Source organism: Leguminivora glycinivorella, chromosome 9 (genome assembly GCF_023078275.1).
Source record: "Leguminivora glycinivorella isolate SPB_JAAS2020 chromosome 9, LegGlyc_1.1, whole genome shotgun sequence".
Lineage (NCBI taxonomy): Eukaryota > Metazoa > Arthropoda > Insecta > Lepidoptera > Tortricidae > Leguminivora > Leguminivora glycinivorella.
Genome location: NC_062979.1, coordinates 13,577,823 through 13,596,868, shown reverse-complemented (window position 1 = coordinate 13,596,868; position 19,046 = coordinate 13,577,823). Strand labels below are relative to the sequence as shown.

Here is a 19,046-nt window from a genome sequence, read left to right as displayed (position 1 = left end):
GCTAAATAAAAGCATTTTACTTAGGTCTTTGCGTAAAGAGAAGAGAAAAATGTATTGATTTCTCATATACTCGTATTTTTTACACATACTATTTAGGCCGATATTGCACTATCATAGAAATCACATGATCACAGACAACATGCCGTCCTTTTTCTTCGCGTTAAAGAGGAAGGGAGACATACACATCTATGATGTAATATATATGATAATGTGATATAATGAGCGAGAATAATGAGCGGTTATGTAGGTATTGAGTACATAAACAAACTATTTATTTGCAATCCGTAGGTATGGTTAGATTGGTTAGCCAAGAATACAGTATGAATAGTTATGTGACTTTCATGGTCAAAAAGCCATAATAATCCTAATGAAATATTTATAATAGATATTGTATGTTTTCGTTACTTTTATATGTATCAAGTTTATATTATTTCTAAGGTGAGAACATGAGTAAGCGTGTATTTTATCGATAATAGAATCGACAAAGTAACATCCCTAGCAAAACAAGAACCTACTGACCACCTACCAAAAAGAGAAATAACTAGCATATATCCATCCCTTTCCAATACATTATCTAATTCATAAAGAAGTCAAGGATGAGTATATGCATTTCACAAATTTTGTTATTAGGGAGGCTTGAGTCAGACATACCAGACTGTTTGAGCTGACAGTTAACGCTATTATTTTTAGAAATGATTTTCTCGTTTTCTTAGGTGTATGAAACAACACATGTGACGTCACGAAGCTGTGTCTTGACGTTTGTAACTTACGATCTTTCTGCTCGACGTAGTAATAAGAAGGGATTTTCTCATTAAAATAGCAGTTTTTGGAAAAATAAAATAATACGTGTATCTTTTAGTATTGAGTTCTTTCAAACCAAACAATAAAAAGTAGTACTCAAAAATATGAAATGTTGTCAATTGCGGAACGCTCCATACAAACTTCCACCTCCAAGGGAAGTGGGGGGTTAGAAAGAGACAAAAAGTAACCTATGTCACTTCTCCATCCCCTCAACTATCTCCCCTTAAAAAATCACGTCGATTCGTTGCTCCATTTTGACGTGAAAGACGGACAAACAAACAGACACACACACTTTCCCATTTATAATATTAGTATGGATTAAACGTAGTGTAACTGAATTGTTGATTATAATTATGACAAAAATGATATTCTTATTTATTGCGTGGAATAACTTAAACCTAAGCGTAGCGAGGGAAAAATATTGTTACACAAAGAAATTTCACAACTACGTTCTTAAAAAGTGTCAAAATTCATATTTAGATTAGACAGTATAATTATAATACTGTAGGTTTATTTTCGTAAGATTTGAACATAAATTTAATTTAGGAACAAAATCATAAAACGAAATCGGGAATCCTTACAAAAGCTTTATTGTATTAACACAAACATGACGAAATATGTACACGTTTATTATATTTTGATTACCGTGTGCTTCAGCCTGGAATAAAGCTGGGAAAAGGGTCAGGTATTCTTTACATGAGTTCCACCTTAAAAGGCAAAAGGGTAAAGTGAATTAATGAAAGTAATATAATATAGGTCACGGCATAGATTAAATATAAGAAGATCATACACTACACCAGACATAGATGGCGCCACAAAAAATGCCTTGTTGCCATCGATTATTTGTAGACTGGCGTTAAGTGTCACATTCGAGCCATAAATCTATGTTAAATCTTTTAACGTCATCTACAAGTATAATCGAAAGTTCATTTTTTGCGGCGCCATCTATGTGTGGTCTAGTGTATGCACGTTCTTAGGCGGTCGCATTTTAATGTATGGGATAGTATGATCTTCTTATATTTAATCTATGGTAACGGTTAACAAAAACCTTGCTTATTGGTCTTTCCCTTGCATGTTTGGTTAGGCCACTTGAAAGCTATTAAAATATTGAAAACCAGTGTGGTAAGCATATTATAGGAAGAAAATAGATAAAATTTAATTTCGGGCACGGTCGGGTAACGCACGCAATGTTTACATGCACTTTGTATGGGGTTTTTGGTGTGCCCGCACGATAATAAATTATAAATTGAATTTTATACAGGGTGTAAACCTAATACGGGCGAACCTCTTAACGGTGGTGAGTATAGGACATAAAAAATGGAATTAGATAACTTTTACTTAAAATTGAAATATTTTTTTATCCATACAAAATAATTCGGCCCGCAACGTAATGCAAACACACTCGCGTTAACCGCTCGTTGACAGTTGTCATTGATTGTCATCGCAACCACGTTTACAGTACATTGCTGCTGGGATTTTTTTCAAAAATTCATTATGAGGTGAAAATTAAAAGTAACTCAAAAACACCTCTTAATTAATGATAACAATATTGAATTATATGCCTGGTTTCATTTATCGCCCTTATTAGGTTTACGCGCTGTATAGTGTTTGTTGAAAAACACGATATTATGCTAGAAAATAAAATTAAGCAACTCGAAAGGAACAAAAAATAACGAAATTTGCGACGTACAATTTTGCGTTCGCATAGGTTTTTGATTCTCAGATTAACTTAATAAATATGATTAAGAACAAAGCTATTTTCTATTTAAATAATACACCTAACAACAGGATAGCGATATAAAAAATAAGTATTAATCGTTATATATTTTTTGCACAGTCAACCTTTTGAAGCTTTGTTTAGAGACTGCCTTCGATAGTAGTCTCGGTAGTTTGCAAAACGTCTATGAATTTAACTTTTAATTTAGCCCCCTTAAAAGCCACAATTATGTTGGCCGAATACAAATAGTAATATTTGAGTCCCCCGCAATTGATTTAAACAGGAAAACGTCAGGAAATTACATTACTAACTCTATTCTCAATTCAACATTGTATGTTCAACGTCGATATCGATATATATATAAGTATATATGTATATGTATACAAGAAAAGGTTCAGGGTACTCGTATTTCTAAATTCGTATCTGAAAGTAATGGCGTTTGATACGAAATACTACGTATATTTATGAAATGTATGTCTTTTAAATTATAGAAAACAGGGGTAAAATCATTTATTTACAAAAAGATACTTAGTTACAAAATAGTTATTTGTTATACAAGGGGGCAAAGTTGTATTTTAACGCCGAGTGTGGAATTGAAAAACGAGCAAGTGAAAGGATTCTATAGTTGAACCAAGAGCGAAGCGAGTGGTTGGAGAATAGAATCCTGAACTTGCGAGTTTTTTAACACACGAGAAGTAAAATACATTTGCACCCGAGTGTAACACAAAACTTTTCCCCTCACTATAGCGAGGAAACTACAAAACAAAAAATGCGTTTATGACTGCTTCCGGTAGTTCCACAGGTGGTAAATCATCTTTATTACTAGATAGACTACTTTTATCAATTTTATAGCAGTTAATTTGACTTTATTCAAGGTTAAATTACTTTACCCACTAGTGGATAAAATGCGTTTTTACCCGCTGGTATTAAAGGACAAAACACGTGTTTCCGAGCTAGTGAGGGGAAAAGACAATAACACAAGTATCACGCAACAAGACAGACTAATTATCAAGCACTATGTCAGGTAGAAGAAGGACTGGGTAGGGCTGCGCCGTCGTTTAGGTTTTTGAAGGAATGAATGCTTGTAGCACGGATTATTGAAACTATAATTTTAGATCTTAGCCAGCCCATTACCATTAGTCTTTTAAATTATAGATACCGATACATAGAACAATTTATCATTACCTACTCGTGTTAATATTAAAATTGATTTCAAATTCATAAGATACAAAACCATTATCCAAATTTTATCCACAGCACAGAGGCTTCGTCAAATCATTAAATGAAGTTACAATAAACGACATCATTAAAATGTTAACTTCAAACGTTACTAAGGATTAATAAAAGGAAAATGTTTCCTATATTTTAATTAATATTTCCGTGTAATGTTGTTAGGAAAGACTTAATAAGCATAAGAGTGTTAGCATTCATGATTTATTATTTAGATTTTAGTCATATTTAAAGATCCAAATATGTAATTTAAATTGCGGTATATTTTGATAAACAATGTTTGTTGTTTATCAAAATATACTAAATTAATAAGTAACGGAAGTTAGGATTTGACATCTCGTGCTGGCTCCCGACTGGTTCCGCCATCTTGGTTCGTGACTCGTGGGGAGGGCAAGATGGCGCCAACGCACTGACAGTTGTGAGGTAGAACGAGATAGACCAGGAATAAGTGCAAATCATGTAAATGAGATCATTACGTTTTGATGTAAATTCTTGTGCATTATCGGAGTGTTCGTGAATAAACGCCCTGCAGAATCATCGGATTGTTTTATTGAATTGTCTGGTTCACAAGAGTATTGTAGGTATTCAAGTCCATTCAGGCAAATTCAGATAAATAGGTAAGGTCAATACGGGTGTGTCATAATCATAAGGGGAAATGTGTCTGGCCTTCATTTCTCCTTTTAACTTATAGTCGCATGAGTCTTTGCGAGTTCGTGCTTTTGCAACTTGCCACTCACGGTTAGTGATAAACGTATGAACTCTCAATAAACACTTATAGTAGTGGTAGTTAAATAGGCCAAATGTGAAAGCCAGACACACTTCTCCTTATGACACCCTTATCCGTATTGACATTATGTCAAAGTGCCAGTACTTTTATTGCATCGCATTAAGGGGCTGAAAACACCCAATAGGCTACTTGATCCTTTTTGAAAGTCTATTTTATATTATTTATTACTGTCCAATTAACCGAAAAAAATACTACCATATTTTGTTACGACTTGAAAACCACAAAAAACATTTATAAAGTTTACTTTAACTTAATTAGGCAAAAACATCATTAGCCATGTTAATATATAGATTGTCTGCGCATGACGTAAATCGAACTGAACTCAAAATTTTCTGACATTTAAGTTATGAGGCAAATACGTAGCCACCATACATTTCTAATACCCAAAATCTATAGACATTGGTTTCTTATGTCAAAAACTACAGGAAACAATCATTTCTTGTGCCAAATTCGATAAGAGTCTAGTAGACTATTAGAGGATTTTTAAAGTTGATGGAATCTAAAACGGGTTATTTATTGAATGCAATGGCAAGTCAATATACCTCTGGTTTTTTTTACTTTGTATGATAAACGTCCATAGAAACAAAAAAAATGTAAACCAGCTTAGTGCTACTTTAACTAACACTGCTCATTATCACGTATTTTTACAGTTTTTCTCAAATTATTTGTACTAAAGTTTCAATCTCAAATACGTATCTAATTTTTTCGTCAAATCTATCGTTAAAAATAATCTTTTTTTATTATTACACCTCTCAAGTTCTAGTTCAAGTAATCTTCTGACACAGTATAAAACCAGCAAGATATAAGAAGTTGAAGCAAACTAATATGTAACATGGAAAATATGAAAATTCTTTTTCGCGATTTAATACTCGTATATTTTTAGTATTATTACCTAAGACCACAGAATATATAATAGTACAAGTACAGAAGGCCCACTGCTTTGAAGTTCACGAAATGCCGCCTTTTTAAATACCTACAAAATGATTACAAAGAAACGAACCGCACGTGCGCAGCGTCGGACGCTAGGGTTGCCTATGTATTAAAAAAAAATTAATACTCAAATAAAATGTTATGCTATTATATTCAAGTCTTGGGTACTTTCTAGGTATATACAGTATTTATATATTTTTGTTTAAATCCCAACGTCACAAGCCTGATTGAACGTTTCCGTGGGCCATAAATGACATAATCAATAGTAGATCAGTGTAAGATTGTCCTATTTTATTCATAATGATTGTTTAACTAAGCGTTATTAGCCAATCCACAAGCGGATATCGCGTATGAACCTTTAAAAAACTCGCGACGTATAGTAACAATAGAAAGTGCGAACAAGTGTTCCGTGAGAATGCGAGCCACCCCTGATTAGGCCGCGAACTCGCGGCCGCTAGCATGTACTTGTAGCGCGGCGATGGAATCGCGGAGTGAGCCGCCCCTGCTAAGACCTAAAGTATCAAAAGTTTGGGTTCTTACGTAATCATATATACTGGATATTGCTATACCATAACCTACCTGTAGCCTCGTGAAGCCTGGTGACGTCAACATTTCAGACAATTTTTTACTTTAGCATTGTGTGTACAGATTCCATACTCGATATAATATCTATATCGGTCTGTGGTCCGAGTAACACAAGAAACCTCCGTAAGACCCTATTTTAAAGAGCTAGGAATATTAACTCTGCCGTCGGTAGTAATCTACCAGATAGTGATTTATACCTACACCAAGTTGGGCGAGTATAAAAAACGCGCAGACTCGGCGCGCTCCTTACGACACCCAGATAGGCTTCTCCCGGTGAAGCGACGACTGGCGAAATCCGAGAACGTCACGCACGTGGCGGGCCCGACCGTCTATAATAGGTTACCTAAAGAAATCACCTCAGCTACATCCTTGAAATGCTTTAAGACTAGACTAAAAACATGGCTTCTTGAGCACACATTTTATAGTTTTAATGAATTTTTAAATGTACAGATATTGTAGTATACTACCTATACATAGTATACTAAATATGTGATAACTATAAGCATAATAATAATTATAAATTATAATACTACTGAATAATGAATGACATGTAATATGAATGATATTATTAATAAATGAATATGAATATGAATATGAATATGAATATGAATAATAGATCTATGACATGGGGCATGGGGCCCCAAAAGGATAGAACGCAAAAACAATGACACTTGCTGATTCATTTATCTTTATTATCGCCTGTCATCGCCGTATTGATCCTGTCAAGGGTTTTAATAAATCATCTTTCACACTTATCAGCCCACTATTCCTTGTCAAATGGAAGAAAAAGTTACTTACATGTGTGTGGACAGAGACCTACAGATTAATAGCTTTTTGAGGGTTGGGAAACACATTTACTTGACGAAAGTTAATCTAACTTATCAAAAAAATACTTCATTAGTATTATTTTGATTAGTTAGAAAAATCGTTATAGTTTAAGTGAAATGTGTTCTCAACGCAGTGCCAAAAATGCACTGATGTACCTATTTTACATAATTATTTGGAACATGAACGTATCTATATAAAATTTTATACTTAATCTTACTAGTGTATTGACTTGGTTAAGTTACCGAAAATTATCGCTGTTTTGTGTCGGAAGCCAAGTCTCATTTTAGTTTACTAAGGGTCGACAAAGTTGCTCGGCGACTTTCGTATTTGTATGAAAAGTTGCGTCGCCTCGTGTGCGCACCTTCATACTAGCCCATAGACCGAGCGACGGAGACAAAACAGTTTTGTCTCCCGTCTGTGGGGGCCCTAAGCCAACGAAATAAAGTTAGCAAATAATTGCCTAGCAAATCTGAGTACAGGACTCCTGGACTATTTGATGAAGTTCCAATTATATTTTGTACCTATTCTGACACAAAATAAATAAAAGTACCTATTACATTTTTAGTAATGCGTGACTACACCCTTTAAGGTGATGAAAGAATGCGGAATTGTGACATCACCTTGTAAGCCCATCTCCCACATTAAGATTGAATCCATATCCCACACTTCTCTCAGTCTACGTATACAAGAGGAAAAAAATGGTGAATTATCATAACCCATGTTCGTCACCACATGTGACGAACATGTGTCATGTGTGTGTGTGTGTGTGTGTGTGTGTGTGTGTGTGTGTGTTTGTTTGTTTGTTTGTTTGTTTGTTTGTTTGTTTGTTGGTTTGTTTGTTTGTTTGTTTGTTTGTTTGTTTGTTTGTTTGTGTGTGTGTGTGTGTGTGTGTGTGTGTGTGTGTGTGTGTGTGTGTGTGTGTGTGTGTGTGTGTGTGTGCGTGCGTGCGTGCGTGCGTGCGTGCGTGCGTGCGTGCGTGCGTGCGTGCGTGCGTGCGTGCGTGCGTGCGTGCGTGCGTGCGTGCGTGCGTGCGTGCGTGCGTGCGTGCGTGCGTGCGTGCGTGCGTGCGTGCGTGCGTGCGTGCGTGCGTGCGTGCGTGCGTGCGTGCGTGCGTGCGTGCGTGCGTGCGTGCGTGCGTGCGTGCGTGCGTGCGTGCGTGCGTGCGTGCGTGCGTGCGTGCGTGCGCGTGCGTGCGTGCGTTCGTGCGTGCGTGCGTGCGTGCGTGCGTGCGTGCGTGCGTGCGTGCGTGCGTGCGTGCGTGCGTGCGTGCGTGCGTGCGTGCGTGCGTGTGTGTGTGTGTGTGTGTAGAGTATACCTAAATATATAAAAGAAGAAACTGACTTACTGACTGGCTGACATATAAATGCACAACCGAAACCGCTGGTACTAGAGATTCCAAATTTGGCACGTAGGTTCCTTATAAGGTCTAAAGGAGCACTAAGAAAGGATTTTTCAAAATTCTCCTCCTAAAGGGGGTGAAATGGGGATCTAATGTTTGTATGGGAAAGCAAGATAATATTAGTAGGTACGAGAGCAAAGCCGCGGGAAAAGTACGATTATAGTACGTTACTGAATCTAGTCATTAATTTTATTAATCTAAAATTCTTACCTAATAAATAGTCTACGGATCTTGGATCGAGTTTCGCTAGCTGGTCCTTCGAGTGTATGTACTGAGCGCGCAGCCGTCTTCTTTTCTTCTCTCTCGCCCAATCTTCTGCCAGGTTCCGCCCGTCCAGCCGACGACCTTCTCGACTCGGGTGCTCAGGATCCGGCGTTATCGTGGGCAGGAAATGTCTTCTTCCTCCTCCCATTATCACCTGTGATAAAATCCATTATTAAAGCTCGTCTACTTTCAGGTAAGACACATAAGTATTTATTTATGATAAATATATTTATATAGCTAGATCGATAGCTATGTGTAAATAGTTTATTAGTAGAAATTCGGATAGGGTGCATAATTAAAGCTCGGCCACACATGCGCGTTTTGAGAGCGTAGGCGAAGCATTAGCGGAGCGCAATGATTGCGGTAGGCCGGGAGCGGGACGAACGCTGGCGTTGCGCCCAGCGGACGCCGGCGGGAACTAACGAACGCAGATTGCGAGCGGAATGCGCGCTGAATGCGCTCCGCTGACGCTAATACGCTATCAAAACGCTTTATGTGTGGTGGAGGCTTTAGAATACAATTAAACTTATAGGATAAAAATTACAACGTTGCCAAGACGCAATGGAAAACATTTATACATTACATTTGTATATCATACACTAGAAAAACACCTACATAAATAGTGAAAGCGTACGCCGAATTCCTGAACTACCGCTAAAATAATATATTCTTTTGTAGTGACAAATAAGATTCACTACTCGTACTCCAGTCCCAAGCGATTGCAAAATATTTGGCAGTGCCATTTTATTAGGATTCTGTGAGGAAAGCAATAAAAGAGACAACTTAGGATCTCCATATACATTGTTACGTGTTGTTAGTGTTACGAATATGAGGACATGCCAGCCGAGCCGAAGCGTCAATCGTTGACGCTACGCCGCGATCAAAACGCAGTTTGCCTCCATCGCGCCACTACAGAATAGCGATAGGGTGAGCTCGCTAACGACACGCTTACGAAGCGTTTGTGACGTTGGCTAGGTGCCATGGTATGTAAATTTTGTGAGTGCTCTAAGGGTGAATGTGGGGTTTGTTATTTTTATTGCAAATTGACTTTTATCTTTGTTTTATTATGTTTAGCGATTTGACTTAGCCTTAAACCTTTTCATTTTATCAAATATGATTCATGAAAGACATTATGCAAATATAATATTCAGGAGCTTTTTTCCGCCGATCCCCATCGGGTATTGCTTTTTTTCATTGTTTTAGTATCTAAGAAAAATCGAACACTGTAAATCAGAAGTTAAAAGTAGATAAGGTACACATTGAGTTACCGAAACATAACTATTTATCCTTCTTAGAAATTCCAGGACACACACATAGACAACATAAAAGACAGATCCCATAATTACTTAGGTACCTCTTTTCCAGTTGGTGTCAATGACTTGTTTCCTTTATTTATCTGTGCAGAAATATGTACATAATCTCGACTGCACCAATTAAGTCAATTAGATACAAGTGTAGAAAAGAGAAAATTGGAATCGAGTGATGATAGATTAAGACAAAACCGAAGGGAGTGTTTTAAATCGACATGAGTTACGAATTTCGTCTACGCACGTATAATACGCGGTTCAAATGCATTGTGACTTTTCGAGGTCATAATGAACAACTTTTATTTTGGGATCAATATTGAAATCGCAAAAAAAATGTCTCATACATTTCGAATATCATGATGCCGCTTTCTATGAGATAGCCAATATTTTTTTCGCGATTTCAGCATTGGTTCCATAATGAAAGTTGTTCGTTACGACCTCAAAAGTCGCTATGCAAAGTTTGAACGGTCTTTTTTATTTCACACTGTATTATGGTTATACGTTATGGCTTATGGCGCTTCGGTTTTCGACATAGCCACATAAACATAACCAATTACCACTTCTCGCACTAGTGCGATAAAGTAGCGCTATGTGTACTGGAAAAACAGTAACTGTACCACATGTTATCGCTAAACTATTACTATCTTGTTAGCTTTGTTCGCTCGAGTATAAAGTGAGGCGACGCAGTGTGCGTAGCCGAATGCATAAACGCTTACCATTATTGTTATCGTGACTTAGCTATCTCTGTCGCTCTGTAGACGCGTGACAGAGCCAGGCTTCGTTTCGATGGGCGTCTAGCGTTAACTATTGTCATTTCGGCAAGGCCGGCTGTGCTGTACCGTTCCGTACGAGTAATCGAGCGCGCTTCATAATATTATGTTATGTTGTACTCTGCTACAATAGGTTGTATTGTAAACATCCCTCGGAAGCGCCCCTCTGTGAGAGCGCACGGTATTCGATAAAGCAACTCATCGTTCAACGATTTAATCTAAAAATGCGCTTGCTTACATCCTTTACTTTAAACTCCTCGCGAAACTTTGCTTTTGCGCTAGCTTATTCAAATTCTTACGTGTGCCTTACGAATTTTAATTTCAAAATACAAAACAAGTAGAAACTACCAAATACAACCAATATTGTTTAACCCCCTTATTCATAAAGGTACACTAAAGTTATCAAGCTGATAAAGTTCGTTTGTCCCTTTCTATCGCACTTATAGTCGGAAAGGGACAAACGAACTTTATCGGCATGATAACTTTAGAGTTCGTTTATGAATAATGGTAAGTGTGTGTTATGGCTTATGGCACTTATGGCTAATATATTGACTTTAGAGGCTGGGATCGGTCTCATATGTCTGTATTATGAAAATATTTTATTAAAAGAGACGACGATAAGATATTTGTGGCGTTTTTCTGCGTTATAAAAGCAACTACTATATCGGCAACTGAAAAAAACAATATTTCACCAGTTCACAGAACAATTCTTTGATGAGTTCTGTAATTGATTAGATAAATCTATATTCTCTATTTTAAAAAATGTAAGTAAATAAAATTTTTGTCTATTTTCGGGTAGTTACAACGACGGATTTTGTCACTGAGCTACCTGTCTTTAACCTTCTTATTTGGCCGTATTTACCTTTTCAATTACCCTCAAGTGGCTAAAAGATCCTTTTGAACGTAGATTTCCATGAAAAAGCCGTCTCGTCGACATCCCATATAACCATAATCGGTCGCCGTTCCTACGCAAATCCTCCTATTTTGTGTACACACAGGTCTTCGGGTCTCAATGCTTAGTCGCAGTACGGTCGACGTTTAGTCGCGGCGACCCAAATGGGGACGATTGGTAACAGGCACAAATGGTCACAGAAGTGACAGAAGTGTGCACTACGCGTGCACACATTGTTACCGTTTGGCGACTACTTTCCCAAAATCATTCGTTCATTTCATTCTTTTCAAATGGCGACTGTCAGAGACGTCAAAGTAAAAAAGAAATAAAATCATTTGACATTAAAATGTAATGGCGTAAGAATTTGTTAAAGATAAATATTGTTTGCATTTGTAATATAATGTGGGCTAATTACCATGGCCAATTAAATTGCTCGAGTGATTTCATAAAATAAGTCTAAATTTATCAACGCGTCATCAATTTACCTCAGTTTAACCAGTAATAATACTATTGACTACTCGGTGTTTGCGTGTTATGTATATTGATTGGTGAAGTTATAGTGCTCCGGTGCATATACTATACTGAAATAATAAAAATAATGCCTAGAAAACCAATAAAGTTGTTAAAGTATGGATTAAGACGGTAATATTCCATGTAAAAAACAGTCGCCAAACGGTCACCAAACGGTCGACAAACGGTCGCAAAATGGTCGCAGCGTACACGCGTGACCGAAAGCAATGAATATTTATTATATTTTCAAAATGGCTTCTTGTATTAATTTTTTCCAGGTATCCTCAAACTTTATAAACAATTAAATATGCCGTCGTACTCAGTTGCCCTCACTAAAGAAGATTAAAAAAAAATTGTAACGTGCGTACCGAGCTGCTGGGTTGTAAAGGATCGGGGATCATATTATTATGGTCTTCTATAGAGCAACTAGTATTTTGCGGCATTTCACAATTGACACTTGTTGAAGTAGTCGTCATTAATATTACTATCAACATTAATTTCAGCGATCTGTACTTCTTAAGTCAAGATTTTTGTATAGATAAGTGTCTACAAATTTGTAATGTTAAAGAGACATAAATAAAACGTAATAGAGTAAATAATGTGTTTTTTTTGTAACCCAAACAAAATACTTGTAGATACGAGTGCGGAAAAGAGGAAAATCGATACGAGTAGCGATAAATTAATACACGAACGAAGGGAGTGTTTTAAATCGACACGAGTTGTGAATGTCCTTTTCGCACGTGTATCGTACGACGATTTTCAGTACCTAAATCTAAGCTAAGAGTTTCGATCAGACAAGAAATGAATCATTGCTTGATTTGCTCGCACTACTGCGTTAAAAAAAGCAGCATCTGTACTGAAAAAAACTATCATTGCGCATCAGAAATTCTATTAATATCACAGTAAATACTCTATTTCATTTGATTCCTACTTTTATTGTGTAAAGCAACACTACACTTCATTTTTATCAATAAGAATTAAAAATTATATATTTAATACATTAAGTAACTATAAAGTGCTTATCTATTTGTATTATCATTCTGCACTTTTCTTAACTTTCCCACATTTCTATAAAATGTCGAAGAGTGCTTAAATGGTCGTCGTCGTTTATTATTATTTAATTCGCTCATATTTAAATGATTCAAAGCAACCAGTCCACAACTTCACAAGACAGTTTGAGAAACCTTCGTATTTCAGATTGTCATTTGCGGATACAGTGGTTTAGGAGCAGTTCGGTAATCAGACCTACACATGTGTGTACAAATTCTGTCAATGTCACTGTCAGAAACCGTTCTGACAGTGACAATGACAGCCACAAATTCGTCCACATGTTGTTACCGTTATGTGTGCAAACGTCGACTAATAAAGTGTCGTTAAAAGTCATTCTGACAGTGACATTGACAGCCACAAATTCGTACACATTTTGTTACCGTAACGAGTGCACACGACGACTACATTTTGTTATTGTATCAATACGGTCGCATTGTTTGCACGACGTTACCACGCGTTATGTCACATTTGACAGTTAGTTACTGATTTGAAGATTTTGCGACTGAAATGGTTGTATGGGATGTGTATTCTGCCTGTTAAAAGTGTTCAAACCTACGATGCCCAAACTTGGTCGCTCACAGAGATTCAGAAGTCCAAACTGAAGGTTTTCCTACACGCTATGGAGCGCAGCATTTTAGGTGTTAAAAGGAACGATCGCGTCCGTAACACCACGCTGCACAAGACTCACATTGCTGATGTTGGCTAAAACTTCCTGGCGTAAATGAGATTGGGCTGACCACGTCTATCGCATATAGGTGGGCTAACATAGCCAAAATTTACACAGCACCTTAAACGTAGTTTACTGAATACAAGCAAATCCTCTTACATTGATACTCCTCCCCGGATCATTCTCCACAAGCTGCATCGCGATATCCTTGCAGTCTTTCCGCACGGTGGGGGGGACTCGGCTGTCGTCCTCCCAGTATCTGGAAGGCGCGTGTGCGTACAACGCTGCCGGTGTGGCGTGTGTGATGCGAGATGTTGTTACTATGCCGCTTGATTTTCCTGTGATAGAATGGGATAGATTAATTGTTTTATAAAGACGTTTTTAACTATGTGAAAGATCTATTATATCTTGGCAAATTCACCCGCTATCTTCTCGTGGTTAATAGCCGAGGGGAGATTTAGAGTTTTTAAATAAATAAAACTTTTTTTCGGCTAATAATGTATGTATGTATTTTCACTCAAAAACTAGACGGAATACAAAAAAGTTATAACATCTAGTTTTGAAATTTCGTTAGAAATACGTTGAATTATTCAGTTTTCTCATGTTACATAGTGCCACACATGTTACATAGTACCACAACCTCCTTAAATCTTATTAGGTTACGGGCTTAACCAAATCCCCTGGCCGGTAACAGGCTTCAATGAATTAACAGAACGTATTTGGAATTCGATTATTGAGAGGCCAACGAGTATGGCATGAGCGTCCGATGCAAACGAACTGAGGATGCAAATGACAGATGGCGCCACCCTATTAGTCCATCGCACTTGCATTACACGGATAAAGAATTTCATACGTGAAAGCGAGAAGACGATCTGTTTTCTCTCTCTCTCTCACATATGAATGACAGTGACATGCCTAGACACTTGCACAGGCGCCGCCTGGCGGGATAAAATGTCAGTGTGCCTCCTCATTATATTGACCGGGATATAGACTTGCATCATGATCACGGAAAACCCGTTTCCTGTGATCATGGTGCATGTATCTGCATCGAAATATCGAGAGCTCGACAAAAGAACAAAAAAAGTAATCACGGCGTATATCTCGGTCAATTTTAATGTAATAAAAAAAAACCGTAAATTTAATAAGTAACATTTAGAACTTCGCAGCGATTACTCTTCAAAAATGCAAACCTTAATAATTATATGGACTTCGACTATGACACTTTCGTGAAAATATATTAAATTTTTCAGATATATCCATCACTTCGCTATATTTTTGCTGACATCCTATGCATCTTGCCAAAGGCGGAAGTATTATGCCGCGAAAATATCGAGGGCATTCAACCAACGTTCGTAGTTTAACCTCTCTTTAGAAAGAAATGACAAATGGTTCAAGGGTTTAGACATTTTCAAAACACGATATTAAAGGAACAAGTTAGAACTGTCTTTTTTGATATTGCATGTATAAAATACCTAATCAGGCGAAATGACGTAAAAGTAATATGTTAAGGATCAGAAGCCATACTAAGGGAAAAAGACTAGTTTTACAGAAACCATAGTCATACAGTAGCTAATCCCCCATACACCTGAAACCCTATACTCGAAGGTATTATTTATGAAATGTTAACACAAAACTCTTATTTGTTATTTGCCACGTTAGCTGGCGCCAACCGTCTAAGGAAATATTGACAGATTGGTATAAATGCCCCGCTCCTATGAATCCCGTACGCAGCTCTTCCCCAGTCTCTCCAATTTATCTTAATGTACCCACATAGGTATAAATTAGGTAGCATTGACAGGCTGTATATCAATTAGCTTTGTAAAGCCTTACATGCCAAGTCTAGGCGGACGTGCTCTGCTTACAAATACAAATGAGGTACAGCTTTGATGAAATAAAAGTAGGTACCTTTCAGAAATAAACTACTTATTCGATTATATTCTTAGTAAATTGAATATACAAAAAACCGGCCAAGTGCGAGTTGGACTCGCCCACAAAGTGCTCTGTACAAACTTTCAATAGCTAATTCATCAAATGTTATTCATTTAACCCTTAATTGGGCTTAAGGAGTATATTTCCCAACCTACTTGAACTTTATCTATAGTTGACAGGTTTCAAAATTGACAAAATTTTGACATTCTCGTGCCCAATTAAGGGTTAACTCTACAGACTTAACTAAATCCCTCAAGACTCAATTTTCCACATAAGTAATATTTTAATATACAACTTTATTGTTAGACAACGTCCAAAGACAATCAAGACTATTCGACTTCAATAGTTTACGACTTACGACATGTCGCAAGGACGCTCCTGAACCGACCCCATTATATCACGAAAAACGCGATGTAGGAAATGAGCGTTCAACGTACAGCGACATCTATCGGCAAATTGAGTAAACTAATGCGCGCGAGCTAGTATGAAGGATGATTTTTATGGGATAATTGTTTATTGCGTGTACCGGTTTTAACCATTTTGCCTCTATTTGAAAGCAGTTAATTTCATTGTTATTTTGTTAAAAAATACAGGTACAATAAGCACCCGCAAGGGTGTTGAAATTGAAAATGTAAATCTGAAAGGTTTTTTTATAAATTAAAAGAAAAAGTTTTCAAGATACGTATACGATTTTATTTTTCCTGTAATATTCATTATAATAGCCATGTTTGGTGAAAATTTCATAAATTTATGTTGGGAAACTTCGGAGATAAGGGGGACGGGGGACGGTATTTTTTTTACATTTTCCTTCAAAAAACATTTTTTTTCCACAACCAAAAAATTATTTAAAAAAAATTGTTTTGATATGTACAGTTTAAGCTCTTTCTAACGATACCCCACTTGACCTAGTTACTTGAAATTTACAATTTGCTCCCCTTTTATTTTGGCCATTTTCTGTAATTAATATTAATAAATTAAAAAAAAATACTTTCAATTTGTACAGGTTAACGATGTTCATAAGTATTTCAAATTTCAAAGCGATATCATAAGTAGTTCTCGAGATATTTAATAATGTGACAGACAGACAGACAGACAGACAGACAGACGAACAGAGCGGGTTTCTTTTGTACCTTTTTGGTACGGAACCCTAAAAAGGAGAAACGTATCAATTTATCTGATACATTACATGTATCTACTAATAATTTATGTTAACAGTTTGAGACACGACAGTCATGTAAGAGTGACATGATATTATTGGGAAATATTTGTAACTGCAAACCGTCGGCTTTTAGTATCACATTATGTGCATAACTGACAATGTTATTAATTCCTTAAAAAATAATATTTTTAGCGAATAAATTAAATGTATTCCGATTTAAAGTATAAATTAACTCTGATGGTAGTTTTCCGGGTCTCCCTCGGAATCCCTAATAACAGTAATAACGTTTGTTCGAAAATCACTTGGCCTAACTCATTTGGCCGAATTATGAAATGCCTAACGCTCTTTTGGCCTAACGATCATTTGGCATAATTTAAATTTTGCCCCAAAAATGACATTACCCAGAACCGATTCGCTGTTAGAAAGGTAGGTTTAGGTTAGGTTAGAACCGTGACCTCACACAAATCCGAATCGCTTCTAAAAAAGTGGGTTTAACGGCGTTAGGCGAAACAATATTAGGACATTTAAATTAGGCCAAATGATCATTATGCCAAAAAATATTAGGCAATGTAAAAATAGTTCAAAAAACTTTAGGGATTCCGATATAGATCCTAGTTTTCCACCGGCAGGGCGAGACGAAAAGTGGCTTAGCGTGGAGAGGAGTGGATTGACGTGGATGTGCGGGACGTGAATTGAGATATTTGTTAGTGTTAAAATTTATCGTATTGCTTCCTATTTACAGTAGGTATAAATTAACTCAAAGGTGGTATTCTGCCATCAGGGCGCGGCGAGACATGGCGAGGCGCGGATTGACGAGGATGTGCGAGACTCGAGTTGAGATATTAGTTAGTGTAAAAAATTACCGTATTGCTTTCGACATAGAGTATCTCTTGAGTACCTATCTTATGAAACCTACAAGCTACGGCAGGCACGCGTGAGCTCGCGATTGACATTAATGTCCATCGCGAGGTCGCGCAGGCCCGCGATGGCTATTAATGGCAATTTTAAAAGGGTCCGGGCGATTTCAATTCCCTCCCCGCTCTGCCTATTCACGCCCTGCCGGTGGAAAACAACCTTAACCTTGTGACAAAGGAAATTCAGCTGTTCAATATTCCTCCAAGGTCTTCTTTCTTTCTAGACTCACGTTCAAGTATCGCGCATTGACTTGACAAACACGGGCGTTACGTATTATTTGCTTACCAGCTTCATGAGCCCAGTCGATCAGCGAGGTGACCTTCGAGTTGATGGCCGACGAACAGCTGTTGAACCTTCCACCAGCGTCCAGGCCCAAGGTCTCGTACCGCGCCTTCACTCCACATAGAAGAGCCGTGGCGCAAGCAGAAGATTCCCCAGTTTGAGCATCAATGTTGTACGTCTGTCCAAAATATACACTCAATTATTTTTATCATGTAGGTACTACCAGATGCAAAAGTGCATGGAGAAATTATGAATGAATTAATTGATAAATTCGCCATCCACTTTTGCAGCTAACATGTAGGTGATAAAGCGAATAAAAAAAGTAGAAATAATATTGTTTTTGGTAACCGCTATAGCGTCTTTATTTTATCTACCCGAAGAAAGTTCAAATTTCTTTTTTTTTTAATTACTAAACTATAAAGTTTTGGGAGCTGAAATTTGGCATACTCGATACTAAATAGTAAATACAAAGACAAATCAATAAAAAAAAATACAAGCCAAAACTTGCTGGGGGCAGATTCACTTGGCTTATCCTGACATGGCCTTTGAATACTGTGCAAGTGTACCTACTTGTCTTGTTCTTAACAATTTTCAAGAAATTCAAATGCAATTACCTAATCAAAACGTTAGATGTATGTACTTTATGCTTTATACTAACAACTAAAAGCTAACCTAGTTCGTAAAACATAAGTCGTCTCAAAGCTTTGACTTTCCAAAGTCATTTAACACTGTAATAAGCACTTAAAGATCAAATCAATAACTATAAAAACAAGTTTGTCGATAAACTGTTATTGAATCATAAAGCAATATCGGCAATGGGATATTGCTTGGAGTGGAGGGTCAGACGGTATCGAAGAGATCAGCTGAAACATTACACGTTTATTTACTGTTTGTCATCTGGACATTGTCGGTTGAAAATGCTGAAATATTAATGTAAACGCGACTTATAGTATTTTTCGATTGACTGACAATGATTCAACATCAACTTTGTGATCGACAGTTTAAATGTTTGTAATGTTACGTA

General features: G+C 37.1%; 1 protein-coding gene across 1 annotated transcript in view; it reads right to left on the bottom strand.

Annotated features, from left to right (window-relative positions):
• The window catches only part of LOC125229423 (alkaline phosphatase-like), a 209,872-nt gene that overhangs the window by 35,943 nt on the left and 154,883 nt on the right, over positions 1 to 19,046 (bottom strand). The window contains exons 6-8 of the mRNA XM_048134251.1: positions 18,026 to 18,200; positions 13,897 to 14,075; positions 8,488 to 8,695 (exon numbers count right to left, since the gene is read on the bottom strand). Of these exons, the coding sequence (XP_047990208.1) occupies positions 8,488 to 8,695; positions 13,897 to 14,075; positions 18,026 to 18,200 (562 nt within the window). The remainder of the gene's footprint in view (positions 1 to 8,487; positions 8,696 to 13,896; positions 14,076 to 18,025; positions 18,201 to 19,046) is intronic.